This window comes from Plasmodium gaboni, chromosome 14 (genome assembly GCF_001602025.1).
Source record: "Plasmodium gaboni strain SY75 chromosome 14, whole genome shotgun sequence".
In the NCBI taxonomy this organism is placed as follows: Eukaryota; Apicomplexa; class Aconoidasida; order Haemosporida; family Plasmodiidae; genus Plasmodium; species Plasmodium gaboni.
In genome coordinates, this window is record NC_031494.1 from 1,167,906 (window position 1) to 1,185,508 (window position 17,603).

General features: G+C 19.2%; 1 protein-coding gene across 1 annotated transcript in view; it reads right to left on the bottom strand.

The window, feature by feature from the left end:
• PGSY75_1433400 (putative membrane protein) overlaps nucleotides 1-16,453 on the bottom strand; it is a gene marked incomplete at both ends in the record, with an annotated part of 16,806 nt that extends 353 nt beyond the window's left edge. Inside the window, one exon of the mRNA XM_018788024.1 lies at nucleotides 1-16,453. This exon is cut by the window's left edge and continues 353 nt beyond it. Within this exon, the coding sequence (XP_018639396.1) occupies nucleotides 1-16,453 (16,453 nt within the window).
• Nucleotides 16,454-17,603: the final 1,150 nt, after the last annotated feature.

Genomic DNA, 17,603 nt, shown 5'->3' on the forward strand with positions numbered 1-17,603 from the left:
CGTTTGATTCCAAAAAGGATATTTTGTCCTTATCATTATTATTTGGAAGAAATATTAGATTTTGTGATTTCTTCCTCATACTAAGAGAGGATATATCATTAGTTGAATTTATGTTCTGTTCATTTTTTAAATGATCGTTTTGAGCATTATTAAAGGAACGTCTATTTCTTCTTTTATTGTTTCTTATTAAGGACACATCATGATTATTATAATGATCCTGTGTTAAGGTATATGTGTATTTGTGTTCATAATAAGGATCCTTTTCATCATATTCATAATCTTCATTATTATTATTATTATTATTATTATTATTATTATTATTATCATTATCATTATCATCATCATAATTATCATCATAATTATCATCATAATTATAATAATTATTATCATTCTGTAAGTTAAAACTTTCCATATTATTATCATCATTATAGAGGACTGATGAAGTGATATCATTTTCTTCATCATATAACATATCATTACTATATAAAGCATTTTTATATTTATCAGTTATCCATGAATTCTTTATATCCTCTCTTTTTTTCATTTGATCTACTATAATACGAGCAAGTTCTAAAAATGATCTCAATTTCGAAAATAATTTTATGGATGGTTTTACACGTCTTCTTATTTTTGAATGATCTTCACAAAAAATGATAGAATTAGGTATTTTAGATGAATCCGTTGTAGTAACATCTGGATGTGTTTTTAAAAAGTTATAATCGAATTCAAAAAATAATTTATGTATACGTGCACATGATATATGAAAATAATGTGTACATGTATTTTCTACACATTTTTGTGTATATCCATATGATAAATTACATATATAACATGTATTTTTATTTAAATATTTTTTTATTCTATCTTTTATTATTATTTTATAATTATTTTTTTTTCGGTTCAAATTATAATAATATAAATTCGTATTTCTTTTACCATTTAATACTTTTTTATTTATACTATTTAAATTCTTACTATTATTTTTATTATCATTATATGTTGATGATATATATTCTTTATTTTTGTTTAACCTTTTATTTATAAATTTATTTATATTTAAATTATTTCCATGATATCCACTAATGGCTGTAGTTGTTCCTATTGTTCCTCTTTTATTAATTTTCATATTATTATTGAATGAAATATTGTTACATAGAGAAAATCTTCCACTCTTCCATTTGTTATAACTATTAACATTTATTATTTTGTGTTCAAAACTAGATTCCTCTTTTTTTATATCCAAATTGTTATTTAATGTTTTGTTTGCTTTCTCACATAAATCATCATCAGGAATGAATCCAACTGAACTTGTTGCATCATTACCTTGAATATTGTCTAAAATATCATCATAATTACATTTTTTTGATTGATCATTATTTTGTATATTATACATTTCGTTATCACCACTTTTATCATTTTTATCATTTTGATTTTGGTTTATTTCATTATTATTTCCAAAATTTAATTCAGTTTTATTTTTATTTTTTTCTTGATCATTATTAAAATCATTTATTTTATTATCTTGTTTTTTCCTTTTAAAATTGAAAAAAACTTTTTTATAAATATTATTAGAACTATTTACATTATAATTATTATTATCACATATGTTATTATTATTATTGTTTATATTGTCAAGGGGTTCAATTTGTTCATATTCATTAGGATCATATAATTTATATGTGTTTCTTATTGGAACAGAATTTCTCTTATCAATAATTTTTCTTATATTTTTCATTTGTCCTATATTATTACATGATTGTTTATAATAGAATTCATTTAATAAACCTTGTTTTTCATCTTGATTATATTCTTCATTTAAATATTGTAATTCTGTATCTGATTCATAATGTTTTTGTTTCATTAATTCTTTTTCATTTAAATTATTTATATTAATATTATCATAATTATATATTTGATAATAATCTTCATTTATATCCTGAATAAAAATTTGAGGTGTATACAATGCACATTGCATATGAACAAATACATAATCTCTTTCATTTTTCAAAAAACTATTTTTTTTATTTTTATTCTTATCTATTTTAATATAATCATTTATTTTTACCATTTTTAATGCACCACCTTTTCTACTACATAATATACAATTCACATTTTCATAGTTATAATTATTAGCACATAAATCACAAACAAATAATTTCTTCTCATATATGTCATCTATATCTGTTACACATTTTTCTTCTTCATTTACACAATTTTTTAATGATTCATAACTTTTATCATTTCTAAAAAAATCTCTTAATTTATTAATAAAATTTACTTTTTCTTCATTTTCTCTAGTAAATAAACAATTATTAATTTCGTTATGCATTAATTCTTTAAATATTTCTGACTCTTCTAAGTCCTTTCTATATTTCATATTATCATCAATATCCAATGCAATATTTTCATTATCGTTTAACAAATTATCATATGAATCGTTCTTATTTAATAATTTCTGCATGTCGTAACTTCCATTTATATTTTCATCACCACCAGGTTTAATAATCGATTCATCCTTATTATTATTATTATAATTATTATTATCACAATCAGCCTTTTCACTTTTATATTTTTGCTGCAATATGTCTTCATTATCACCATCAATATTATTTTTATTATTATTTTTATTATTATTATTATGACCAGTTGTATCCTTATCCTCCTGGTTAACAACAGAATCATCACAACTGTCATCATTCTGCCCATTATCATATAGATCTTCGTTATGATCACTGTTTCCATTTTTGTTTCTTTTCATTTTATCATCATTCACTTGGTTCTCATTTAACGAATTTGATACAACACTTCCTACAAGTGAATGATTTTTTTTGTTTTTCTTTCTTTCACAAAATTGTGGTGACATTAATAAACCTTCTGATTGGGCAACTTGACTAGGATTACTTTGATTATTGATATAAGAACTTGTTGTATTATCTATCGTAGTACAATTATTAATTCTTCCTACATTCTGATCATATAAAAATGATAATACAGATTCCTTTCTAGCTTTAACTTGCGATATGAGATTAGTTATTTTTTGTTCTTTATTATGAACTAAAAGAGTACATATATTCTTCTTCTTTCTATAAAATTGATATTCTAAATATGAAGAATCTACTAAATAACAACATTTATGGACACACATATTACAATATTTGCAATGTACTAATTCTTTTTTCTTATAAGAAGTAAAACATACTAAACATATATTATTTTTCATATAATCGACCGTTGGAAGTAAGAAGAAATTATATTGATAAGAATCTAAATGATTAAAATTAAAAGCCAAAATTTCATATATATCATTTTTTTTATTAACATTAAGATTATAATAATTATTATTATTACTATTACGTATTTTATTATATTTTAAGGAATTTTTAGGTTTTCTTTCTTTTTTATTATTTTCATATATATTAGGATATAAATCTCTATTTAAATATTTTGTTCTTCTTGTAATTATTTGATCATACATATTTACAACTCCGTATTTTTTTATAGAATGAAAAATACATTTTACATAAAAAAATATTCTAGGAAAACAATAATCAATTTTATTTTGAAACTTTAAAAATTTCTTATTAGAATTTTTACATTTTATATATAAACCACACATATAAGCACATAATGGATGTATATACGTTCCACAACTCATATTATGACATTTAATAAATATACCCTTATTTTTTAAACATACATCACATCGTATATCTTCATTCAAATAACCGTTTAGAATATAATCCTTTTTAATATATTTATTAATATTATTAGAATTATTTTCTATTTTTATTTTATCTTTTTTTCCCTCCTTATCACACAGTTTCATATTATTTTTATCTGATAAAGTAGATATAGAATTAATTGAATATTTAGATACAACAGATGAAGAAGAAGCTTCAGACGTATAATTATTATCATAGTCATCTAAATTTATATCATATTTAATATTATCATTTTGACATGACTTCATTTTATTCACATTATTATTATTATTATTATAATCATACATAACATTATTTGAATCTTCTTTTTCGTTATTATTTACATTACTATTTTTATTATCATTTAAATTATTATTGGTATGGTCTTCATTTTCTTTTTCATCCATATTATTTATTTTTACTCTTTTTTGTATATTTTCCACACCATTTGTACTTTCGTTTCCTCTTTTCTTATCATCTTTTTTAATAAATGAAAAGAAATCATAGATCTTATTTTCTTTTTTCTTTTTTATTACCTCTTCACTTTTTTCTTCCTTTTTAATATTAATTGAAAAACTACATTTCAATGATTGTGTCTCCTTTATATTTTCACATCCATTATCATGTTGAAGATCATTATGGATCTTATCATTACCAATAGGATCATCTTTTTCATCTGTGTCTTTGTCACTTTCTTTTATTTTTTTTAAATAAACATTTTCGTTATCACAACAATGTGTATTATTATTATTATTATTATGATATATTTGTTTTATGTTTGAATCCTTCAGAGATAAATAATCCTTCTTTTGTTTTTTTTTCTGATTGATTTTTTCCTTTTTCTTTTTTTGAAATGCTGAAAAAATTTCTTGTGATAAGGACATATTATTCAATTGTAAATATTCATTAAAAATTTCTAAACTTACATTATTATTAACTAATAAATCAGGAACACAAAATGTTGCACAGAACGTATGAACAAATATATTATTTTTTATTTGAATAAATGCTCCTCCTCTTTCTATACATATATAACATTTAATATTCGTATCAAAAATATATAAAAAGTTATTACCCAAGGATTTTTTTTCAAATTCACATCTTTGACATAACCATTCATTACTATTAATAGATGCACTATTTTGTATATTACTAAGAATATTTTCATCTGACTTTTTTGTAGATATATAACAAAATTTATGAACATGCATATAACATCGACTACATTTTAACATTAAGTTATGTGTATTTTTTATATTCCTTTCAATCAAGGTCATATCTATATCGTTACTACTACTAGAATTAGAAATCTTTTTATTTTTGCACGAATCATATAAATCATTCTTACTATTACTATTATTATTACTATTATTATTATTATTATTGTTATATATAGTAGCATCATTTTTTGTATTATCTTTATTTTGATTTTCTTTTCTTTCATTTTTTTCAATATTACCTTTAAAATGTAAAATATTATTTTCCTTAATTTTATTTTTTCCTTCTTGATCTTCTTGATTTCCACCTTTAATCTTATTATTATTCGTGTTTTCATTTTTATTGTCATTTGTTATATTTTGTAATGAATTATTTCTTGATGAGTTATTATTATTATTTTCATTTTGTTCATTTACTTGCATAGTATTATAATCATCATTAAAACATATACAACAATAGGAAAAGGCAGGTGTTATATTTAAATCATTATTATTTGAGAAACCACAAAATTTTTCTTCATCATTAGCAAAATTGTTTTTTTTATCTTCCAAATTTTGAATTATATCTACTTTAGGTTTTTCATCTAAACAATCGTTTATATCTTGACTTATATCTTTAATTGTAGAATCTTTTATATCTTCATTTATATCATCTTTTTTTGTGTTTGTTTTATTTTTTTTATAAATTTTATACTTAAGAAAAACACTATACTCAAAAGGAGGAATTTTATATTTTTTATGTTTACAAGAATATTCATGTAAATCAAATATAGAATTAATATTTATATTTTTATTATACAACATTATTTGGTTCTTATTATTTTTATCATTATTATTATGATTATATTGTATAGATGAATTCATTGAAGTAATAGTATAAAATAAAGAATATCTTAATTGATTCCATCTTTCAAACATAACATATTTATATGTAATTTCATTACTTTTATCTATATTATCACATAATCGTGTAGGCATTTTATTTTCTTTTATTATCTTTTTCAATAAATTATTACATATAGAACTTAATTTCTTTTGTATATTATTCATATATATTAATAAACAAATCAAATTTTTATCAACAAAACGAGAATTTTTTATATAACTTTCTATTAATTTCTCTTCTTCACATAATAAATCAATTATTATATCTTTATCAATTGGAATTAACTCATTTAATAATAATTCATTTTCTTTTTCATCTATTCCAACTAATGAATTATTTAACATTTCTCCTTCTTGTGTTAATATGCTATTTCCTAATTTATTATTATATACTTTAGTATTACCTTCTTCTATTAATCCTTCAAATAATACTTTATTTTTTTTACAATCAATACTTTCATTTAATAATTTGATTTTATTCCTTACTCCCTTTTTTCTACCTCGTTTTTTTCCTTTTTTCCTTCCTCTCTTTTTCTTAAAGTTTTCATCATCTGAATCATTCATAAAAGATATCTCACCTCTTGGTGTAGTGCCTTGTGATGAACAATATTTTTTTTCATTTATTTTATTATTTCCGAGTCTCGTATTTCTACCTTTTTGTAATTCCTTTTTCATGTTCTGTTCCACTTCTCCGTTCGTCTTTAAATTATCGTCAAGTTGTTTAACTGTGCTGCTTGAAGAAACGGAATTTTCATCTCCATCACCTTCTTCTTCCTCATCTTCTTCTGGTTCTTCCTTTTGTTTCTTTTCTATATGTTCGTAATTCTTTTCTTCATCCACATTTTCCTTTGTTTCCGCTTCTACATTATGTGCATCTATATTTTTATCATCATGACTTAATTTGCTTACCATCACAGAATTATTCATGTTTCCATTTATATTTTCGTTTATGTTCTCGTTTATGTTCACATTTATATTCTCGTTTATGTTCACATTTATATTCTCGTTTATTTTCACATTTATATTCTCGTTTATGTTCACATTTATATTCTCGTTTATATTGGGTTCCATATTTTCATCCTCTTTGTGTTCCTCTTGTGCCATACATTCAGTTACTTTTTTTTCTTCTTCATCATTTTTTTCTAAAATAAGTTCTGATTTTATATTATTTACATCCCCCATTTGTGATTTGTCAATCAATGTGGTTGCATTTTCATTGTTATTCTCTAATCCTTTACTAGGAGCATCTTCATTATTATTATTATCAATATTATTATCATTTTTAATGTTATCATTTTTAATATTATCATTGCGTGTGAGGTCCTTATTAATTGATTTTTTTTTCCTCCTGTCATTAATATTATTAACATATTCATTGGAACAACTTATATTTGACCTTCGATTACTTTTTGGTATTAAACAACCGTCCTCTCCAAATTTAGCTGTTTTCACTCTTATGCATCTACGTTTCCCTTTTAGTTTATTCAAAGATATACAATTGAAAGATGTGGAACTAGAATACATTTCAAAATTTGATTCAGAACTAATTTTTTTCTTAAGATTATTTTTTGAATAATGTTTATATTGTAATATATATTTTTGCATTTTTAATAATAAATAATATTTCTCAAAAATAGTAAAAAGAGCTGGATTATTATACCACAAAAAATTATCAATAATAACACTGTCATTAGATTTATCAATTTCTAATGACATATTTTTTATTTTATCATAATTTTCATAAATTCCCATTTTAGAGTACTCATTTTTAGTATCAATTTTTAAACCTTTAAATATATATTTATTAATAAAACTTAATACTTTGTCATTTAATTTTTCTTCACTTCCATTTTCTAATTCCTCTTTTTTTACATCTACATTTAGATTTAGGTCTATGTATGCATTTAATTTCTTTTTATCAATTAATGGATATAAAGATATATTATCATTCAATAATTTGTTTCTTTTTATTAACTCTTTTGATTCTTTCATTTCTTTATTTTTTAATCTTATAATATTGTTATCACATACAATTCGATCTTCATTATTTTTATTATCATTAAAGGTTAGTATATTATTCATTTGGGGCATGTCCTTATTTGTATCATTATCAATTATTTTATTATTATTATTATTATTATTATGTTCGTCCATTTTATATCCATTTAACAAACAATCTGTCGATCCATTATTTAAATCCATTTTTGATTTAGTTTCTTGCACATCTCTTTGTATCATATAATCATTATCATTCTTATATGTAATTTTTATAAAATTTAATCTGTTTTTTAAGAAAACAAAATCATAATATGTTAAGAATTTATAAAACTTAATTTTTACATTTTTATATTTTTTCATTTCATCTGTAATATATTTTTCAAATTTCTCTTCTGGTTCTTTTGTTATATTTTGAATATTATTAAGATAATTTGAGCATAAGAAATTATTTTTTATTTTTTTTAACATATGTAAATTTTTAAATTCAAAAGAAACCCAAACAATTTTTTCACCAAAATCAATGATTGCATTAGTTTTATATTTTACATTAGTTTTTTTTTTTGTTGTTTTTTTTTTAATTTTATTACAGCTATTTTTATTTTTTTGATTTTCTATATTTTTCATATATCTATAAAGAGATAAATTCAAAAAAGAATAGTTAAACAATTTTTCATTTCTTTGTGTATATTCTTTATTTTTATTTTTTTTTTCATCCTCTGCTGTATTTTTATCTTTTGTCATACTATATTTTATTTTCATGCTCTCTTTTTCAATATATACATTGATATCATAATTCCCTGACGTTCTATTACTACTAGCATTACTATTAAAAGGAGATTCATTACTATTACTATTATTATTATTTGACATATCAATGTGTTTGGATTCCTTTTGTGAATCGCTTTCTAAACACCCATTAGACAATTTTCTTTCATCTAACGATAAACATTCATTATTCTTATTCTTATTCTTATTATTATTATTATCATTGTTATTAACCTTGAGGGGATCGGTTTGGTCCTCTTCCATTTTAACTTGATATGAAATATAATTCTTATTACAAATGTTTGAATTTCCTTTTTCTTCAACAAGTTTATTCATTTTCGATGTCATGCTTTTTTTTCCTTTGAGTGTAGAATTATTTGTAATATTACTACTATGTAGAATATTACTATCTTCAGAAAATTCTCCTTTAATTCTTATTATTCCACTTTCAATAAGATCATGATCATCATCCATATGCTTTTTTTTCTTTGAACTCCCTGAACAAAATGAGAAAAGTGGTTTCTCCTCTTCATCTAGATATTCATCCATTTCATTTTTTTCATCAACTGTTGATTTATTTTTAGTATCACATTTATCAATGTGATCAGTTGTTTCTGAAATGAGACTATCCTCAATATTATCTTTTTGTTTATTTAATACTTGATTGTTTATATTTTTTTTACATTTTTTCTTTTTCATTTTATTGATTGTTTTTTTTGTTGTCTTTAAAAATTTACGTTTTATTCTTTTGAACAATTTTCTTGTCATTCTATGTCTAAAAAGATGGCTAAGTGTATCATAATAACTCTTTTGATGATACATTTTTTTTGAACGCTTGATTTTCTTTTTTAAAAATGTTCTTATATTATAACATAAATTCTTTTTATATACACGAACTAATTCTTTCAAATTATCATTCAGTTCCACATCTAGAAATTCATTTATGGAGAAAGTTCGATATTTCTTTGATAATATCTGTTCAATAAGAACATTCTGATTATAAATTAATTTTGATTCACTCAAGCTTCTTTTAACACTAAATGGGTTATTATTATTAATAATATTAATATTATTATTATTATTATTATTACCATTTATTATAATATTATTCTCATATGTAGAAGGGCTTTCAATATTAACATCTTTTGAAGGGCTACTCATTATATTATTTTTTAAAGTATTATTTTTGGAAATAGTTTGAGAACTAGCATTTGATGGATACATATTATTATTATTATTATTATTATTATGACTTTCATTTGTTTGTATTAGATTTTCATTTTGTGGTATAAAGTCAAAATTATTATTTTTCTCACATAATTGATTAAACTCCTTTTTCTTTTTTGAGAGAGTTTTAAAAAATATATCATTATTTGCACTTTTGGATACACTATCAAAAAAAGGGGATTTACGATTAAGTATATGATATTTAATATCATTATTATTATGATCATTATTTTTATTTTTCTTACTATTATTTTCATTATTATAATTTTTATCATGTTCATCTTTATTTGCTTCATTATTCTCAACAGTTAAATGAATATCTATTTCATGACTATTTTTATTGTCCACACTTTCTTCCTTAATATTATTTAAATTAGAATTTTCGTTATTCTGATTTATTGCATATTTTAAGCAATTATTATAAAAATTGGTATGAGTAAAATTATTATGATACTTCAAGTGTGAAATATCTAAAAACTTTTCAATGATCAAAAATATGTCTTCATATAAATGTGAATAACAATTATTTTTGAAGTTTGTTTTATCATTCAATTTTATTAAATTAAGTTTATTTAATATATCATTATAATCCTTAAAAAATGTTTTAAAATTTATATTTGATAAATCACAATGTATTGCATCATCTTCTTTATCTTCATTATTATCTAACAAATATGTTTTCTCATTAATATTAGTATCTTCATCTTTTATATTTTCTTGTTCACAAACAAATCCTTCATAATTTCTTTCTAGGGGAATTCTTTTAAATAAGTTATCATATTTATTCCAGTTAATTTTTATACTTCTTAAATTTTGATTATTATTCACATCATCTTCTTTAGAATTTTTCAAACTATTCTTATGTTTTTTTTTTATATTAGTGGTCGTACTACTATGTGTATTATTATAAGTATTTATTTCTTCTTCTTTTGTTTGATGATAATAAGTGCTAGATTGAACGTTTTCACTGTTAAGATAATTTGGGTGTAACGTTTTATCATCCTCTTGTTTGTTTAATATAAGTTTGCTGTTCACACCATGAATACTATTCATATTGTTCATATTGTTCATATTGTTCATATTGTTTATATTATTTATATTATTCATATTATTTATATTATTCATATTATTCATGTTATGTATATCATATGTATCCATAGCACTTAAAGAATCATGATTCAATATGTGATGATCAAATGTATAATTTTCCGTTTTTATATTTTTCATATTTTTATTCAAATAATTATTTTTATTCATATAATTTATAAAACCCATATTATTAATATTATTACTATTATTATTTATTATATTAATATCTCGATTCGTCATCATATTATTATTCTGAATCATTTTAGTATTCATGGGATATTTTTCACTTACATATTTCATATTCATATGTTGATGATTTCTATTAACCAATTTCATATTCATTAAATTATTATTTCTCATTTCGGTTTTTATCATATTATTGGCTATCATATTTTGTTCAGACATTCTATTATTCATCATACCATTCACATTGTTCATATTATTATTATTTCTGAATGAGTTGTTATGTATTGCTGTATCTTTTATTTTTCCTTTATTCATTGCATTTGGCATTATAGTACCACCACTGCATATATTATTAGATAGAGAATTTCTATTCATATTATTAGAATTCATATAATTATTCATATTTGATACCATTGCATTATTCATATTAAAATTAACAGTACAGCTGTTTTTTCTGTTTACTACATTCATTTTATTATCTACATTTAAAGGATTACTTAACATTTTATTTATTGAATTATGTCCAATTTGATTGCTCATATGTGTACCTCCCTTTTTATGTTGCATGGGATGATTTATTGGACTCGTACCCATCCTATTACTACTTCCAATACTGTTCATATTGTTTATATTGTTCATATTGTTCATATTGTTTATATTATTCATATTGTTTATATTATTCATATTGTTTATATTATTCATATTATTCATATGGCTTATATTATTTATGGATGTACCACCCATATGAACATTCATAGGTATTGGTACCGTACCATGCATTTTATTACTCATTTGTTGATAATTCAATTTACCATTCAAATTAAGACTATTATTATTATTATTATTAATACTATTAATATTATTATTATTATTATTACTATTAATATTATTATTATTATTACTGTTTATCTTTTGATGAGTTAAATGAATAGTATAATTATTCATATTAATTGAATTACTATTAACCATCCTATTAAATTGATTCAAATTATTATTCTTCATCATATTATTACGCAAAGTATTATTAATACTATTACTACCACTATTATTATTATTATTAATACTATTACTACCACTATTATTATTATTATTATTACTATTATTATTATTACTATTATTACTATTATTATTATTGTTATGTATATTTATTGTATTATTCATATGAGGAGAGATATGATTATTCTGATTAACACAATTTGACATGTAACCAATACCGGATCGGTTATTCATATAAATATTATTATTCATTTGATTGCCCATTTGACTATTCATATGGTTTGATATATGATTACCCATGTTATTATTCATATTATAATTAATCATATCATTTATAATTTCATTGTTTATTTGTCCATTCATTTTTAGATTCATTTTGTTAGGGATATTATTTATAAGTATATTTGATGACTTATTATCATTCATATAATTTTCTTGCATGTTATTATTTAATAAAATAGAGTTATTTATATTATTCATATAATTACCATTATTTATATTATACATATTATTATTTAAAATATTATTTGCATCAATATGTGCATTCAACATACTTGTAGATTTTCTACCTCTCCTACCAGTACTTATTTTATTTATTATTTTACTTTTATCACTTGTCTTTTTCCTTCTAGTTCTTTTTTTTTTCCCCTCATCATTTTCTAACACATTATCAATATTATTATCATTAGCATCATCATTATTTTCTTTTTTATCTTTATCATTATTTTCATCGTTTCGATCTCCACCTTGGTCGTTACTATTATTATTATTATTGTTACTATTGTTATTATTGTTACTATTATTATTATTATTATTATTATTATTATTATTATTATTATTATTATTATTATTATTATTATTATCATTATTATTATTATTATCATTATTATTGTCCTCATTGTTTGTAGCACAACTTACAAATTTAGTTTTCTCTCCTTTTTCCTCATTTATACTTTTATTAAATAAATATTTTTTATCATTATCTTTATACCTCTTGTTGTTATTACATAGACCCATTAAGATCCAATCTATTTCCTCCTTATACACATAAATAATATTGTATGACACAACAAAATATCTCAATCGCATATAATAATATATGAACAAATTAAAGATATAATATAGAAATATTTTTTCTCTCAATATTAACAATTTAAAGGTATAAAATACTATGTTTAATATATATTTTATTCTTGTTATAAAATTTAAAATAAAAGTACATACTCTTAAGTATAAATTATTTATATAATTATAAATATATTCATTTATTCCTTTATCTTTTTTATTTTTTTTCTTATTATCTATTGACATATCTACAAGGACATATTTTTGCACACTATTTATTCTATGTTCTAAATTAATATTATAAAAATAAAATATATTATTTATCATTTTATTAATATTATTATTTTTATAATAGTTAGGATCACTATATATTTGTAGCAAAAATGATTTTTTATTTTTTAAAAATTTTATTTGGTCAATCATATAATAATTATTATTCTCCTCATTATGCACATAATTTATTATCTCATTATTATTTGATTGTTTAAAAATAAAAAAACAATACAATTTTGTATTGAAATATTTATCATATGAATATATATTTGTATATATTTTAATTTTTCTAGAACAAAATTTTTTTAATGTTATAACAGGGAGATTATAAATAATAAGTTTATAATTTTTTATTTGTGTTCTCCTATTTGGTGTTCCTACTATTACTAGTAATAATACTATTATTATATTATAATTATTATTCACAGCATAATCTTTCTTTTTATGTATTTGATGTATAAACAATGTGAGCACATGACATGCTAACAACTTTCTCTTTATTCTTACATCGTGAAAATATAAATTATTTAATTGTATTAGATTTATTGCCCCCATTAAATAATATAAAATATGATCATAAATCAGTGTGTATCTTCTATTCGTTTTGTAATTCGTACTTTTATTTTTGGATAGAAATGAATCATATAATATTCTAACGGAACATATATAGATGTTCATATAAAAAGATAAAATCACAATAAAATATAATAATATATAAGTAACACAGTTCACAAAAATTTTTATTGTATTTATAAAATATATATATATAAATAATAAGAAGAAATATTTATACATATAAAAAATAGCAGGAATGAATAATAAATAAAATTTACAAAGAGAATTATATGTATTATTATAATATGTAATAATATCAATAATCTGCTTATTAGGATATGACACTGGTGTATTTATAAACACAAAAAAAAACATAACAAGTGATATATTTCTGTTTAAATCATATAAATATTTTATACACATCATAATATGTATTAATAAAACAACAACATATATCACATATGACAAATATGAAATATCACGTATATTTATTATATTATTATAATATTTATATAAATATAATATATCTATGTATGATAAGAAAAAAGAAATAATACAATCTCTATATAAATAAATATACATTTTGTTAATACATATATAATAAAAAATATATAATAAATTTAATATACTTGCTACTATTAATGTATTCAAATAAATAAACAAATAATTATTGTGCACATTATATTTATAACAATCATATAATAGTAACACATTTGTATTATTTAAATTATAATATGATAATAAGATTAATATTATTAATAATATTAATAATATTATTATTATTTTTATAAAATAATTATTTATATTACTTTTAAACAGTCGATGAAGTGATATAAGATATATATTTTTTTGATATATCATAATACTTTGTAATGAACTATGATATAGCTTATTAAAAATATATATATATATATATATACATACATATATATATAATTTTGTAATAAAAATACTTTTTGACTTCATAACCAAGATATTATATAATTTATGAATATGCTGATTAATATTATTATAATTTTTTTTTATTATATATTGTTTACACTTATATATATTATATAAAACAAAACTTCTGTTAATATAATAATTTTTATTATTTACAATTTTTTTATTATCATTATATTTTTTTTCATATTGATCAAATAATATAATATTTTTGTGTAAGACAAAAATATTAAAAATGGTACTATAAAATATATTTATTATTCTAAAAATATTAATAAGATATATTATTATATTTCTCATCATATTAATTATCCATAATATTATTATTTTTGATATAAAATGTATTACTAACATTTGATATATTTGTATTTGAACTAGAATATTTACTTGTAATTTTAATATTGTATCAAATACGTATAGATAAAAATGTTCTAAAGAATTCAGTTGTGTTGATTTTATATAATAATCTGTATTATATATATATTTCCATAGGCTCATAAAAATATTTTTAGTTGTCATCATATCGAAATAATTATTATAATGATAATAATTTTTTAAACAAAAATGAATACATAATAATTTATTATATATATATATATATTTTATTTTATTACTATGATATAATATATTTGTAAGAAGAAACGGTAGATTGTTCTTATTTTTTTTGATTTCCATATTGTGTTTATTTAATTTATAGACCCAAAATAATATTTGTAATATAATATTTTTGAAAAAGAAATTTTCTTTTTTTTTTTTAATATTATATAAATAATTAATTTTTTGATTATATAAAATATTATTTTCACATATGTAATATACATTTTTATTAATCAAATTACATTTATATAATAATAATAATTTTTTAATATACAACGAAACATTTTTAGTAGGTCTCTTTTTTTTTTTTTTCTTATATATATATTTCTTCTTTATTTTTAAGTTATAATTAAAATTTTTTGAAGTAAGACAAATTTCCTTATTTGATTTATTTTTTAACATGACAATATTCTTTATAAAAGGTAACGAATAATTATTATTGTAATAGTAATTCTTTTGATAACATTCTTTTTTTTTATATTGCCAATTTATATCTTTATAATATATATTTATAATATAAAAGATTTTCTTTTGATAATTTATTAAAATTAATATTAATATAATATATGATGATATATTGTACGAATTTTCTATTATATCATTTTTATGAACATATAACAAATATTTATTACAACTACTAAGATTATTAAAATAATTCCTTTTCATCTCATGTATGTTATTATTACTACTATAATTTCCTTTTATATTATTAAAAGTTTTGTTTTTATTTTGTATGTCAACAATTAATTTATATATTTCTTTGAAAGATAATAATAATTTGATTTCTTTATTATTTCCATTATCAAAAGTTAGATTATTTAATTTTTTAAAAGAATTTTCTATATATACATTTCTTTTATTACACATTTTCTTCTTCCTTAAAAATTCATTGAACGTAAAGTTCAGGTCATACTCATGAATCACTTTATTTACGTCCACTTGTTGAATATACTCCATTTTTTTTTTCTCTCTTTATTTCGTTTTTTTTTTTTTATTTTTTTTTTTCTTTTTTTGGGTTCTTATTTATAGATCTTTATAAGATCATAACATATCACATCAGATCAGATCACATAAAATAAGATAAGATAAAATATAATAAGAGTAGCTAGGCTAACATTCAAGGACAAAAAAAAAAATAAATAAAAATATATGAAAATAAATAAAAATATATGAAAATAAATAAAAATATATGAAAATAAATAAAATTATATGAAAATAAATAAAATTATATGAAAATAAAAAAAATTATGAAAATAAAAAAATTATGAAAATAAAAAAAATTATGAAAATAAAAAAAATTATGAAAATATTATAATAAATATATATATATATATATATGTATATAAAATAAAATATATATATATATATATATATATATATATATGTATTTATAATAAAAAATATAAGATATATAATTTCAATGCTTAAAAAAAAAAAATAATAATAATGAGGAAAATATAAAAAATCAGAAATTAATTATATATATATATATATAAATAATAAATAAATGTATAATATATATATATAATTTAAGATTATTAAATAGTATATTAAGAAATGAAAAAGTAAGGAAAAAAATAAAATAATAAAATATATTATATATATATATAATATTGGGAATATTTATGTGCGTATATTATATAATATATAAATTATTATTATTTTTTCCCTATTGATATTTTGGAAATAAAAAATGTATATTTTAAATATATTTTTAATATATATTATATATATATATATATAATATTTTTTTATGTACATATCTGTTTATTTATTTTTTTTTACCCATATGTAATTGTATTATATATATATATATATATATATAGTATTACTTATATATTATAATATATATATTATATGATATGCGCATACAAAAAAAAAAAAAAAAAAAAAAAAAAAAAAAAAAAAAAAAAAAAAAAAAAAAAAAAAAAAAAAAATATTTAAAAAAAAAAAAAAATATTTTTTTTTTTTTTTTTTTTTATTTAAAAAAAAAAATAATATAAAATTTTTTTTTATAAAAAAATTTATTAAAAAAAAAAAAAAAAAAAAAAAAAAAAAAAAAAAAAAAAAAAAAAAAAAAAAAAAAAAAAAAAAAAATAATTATTTA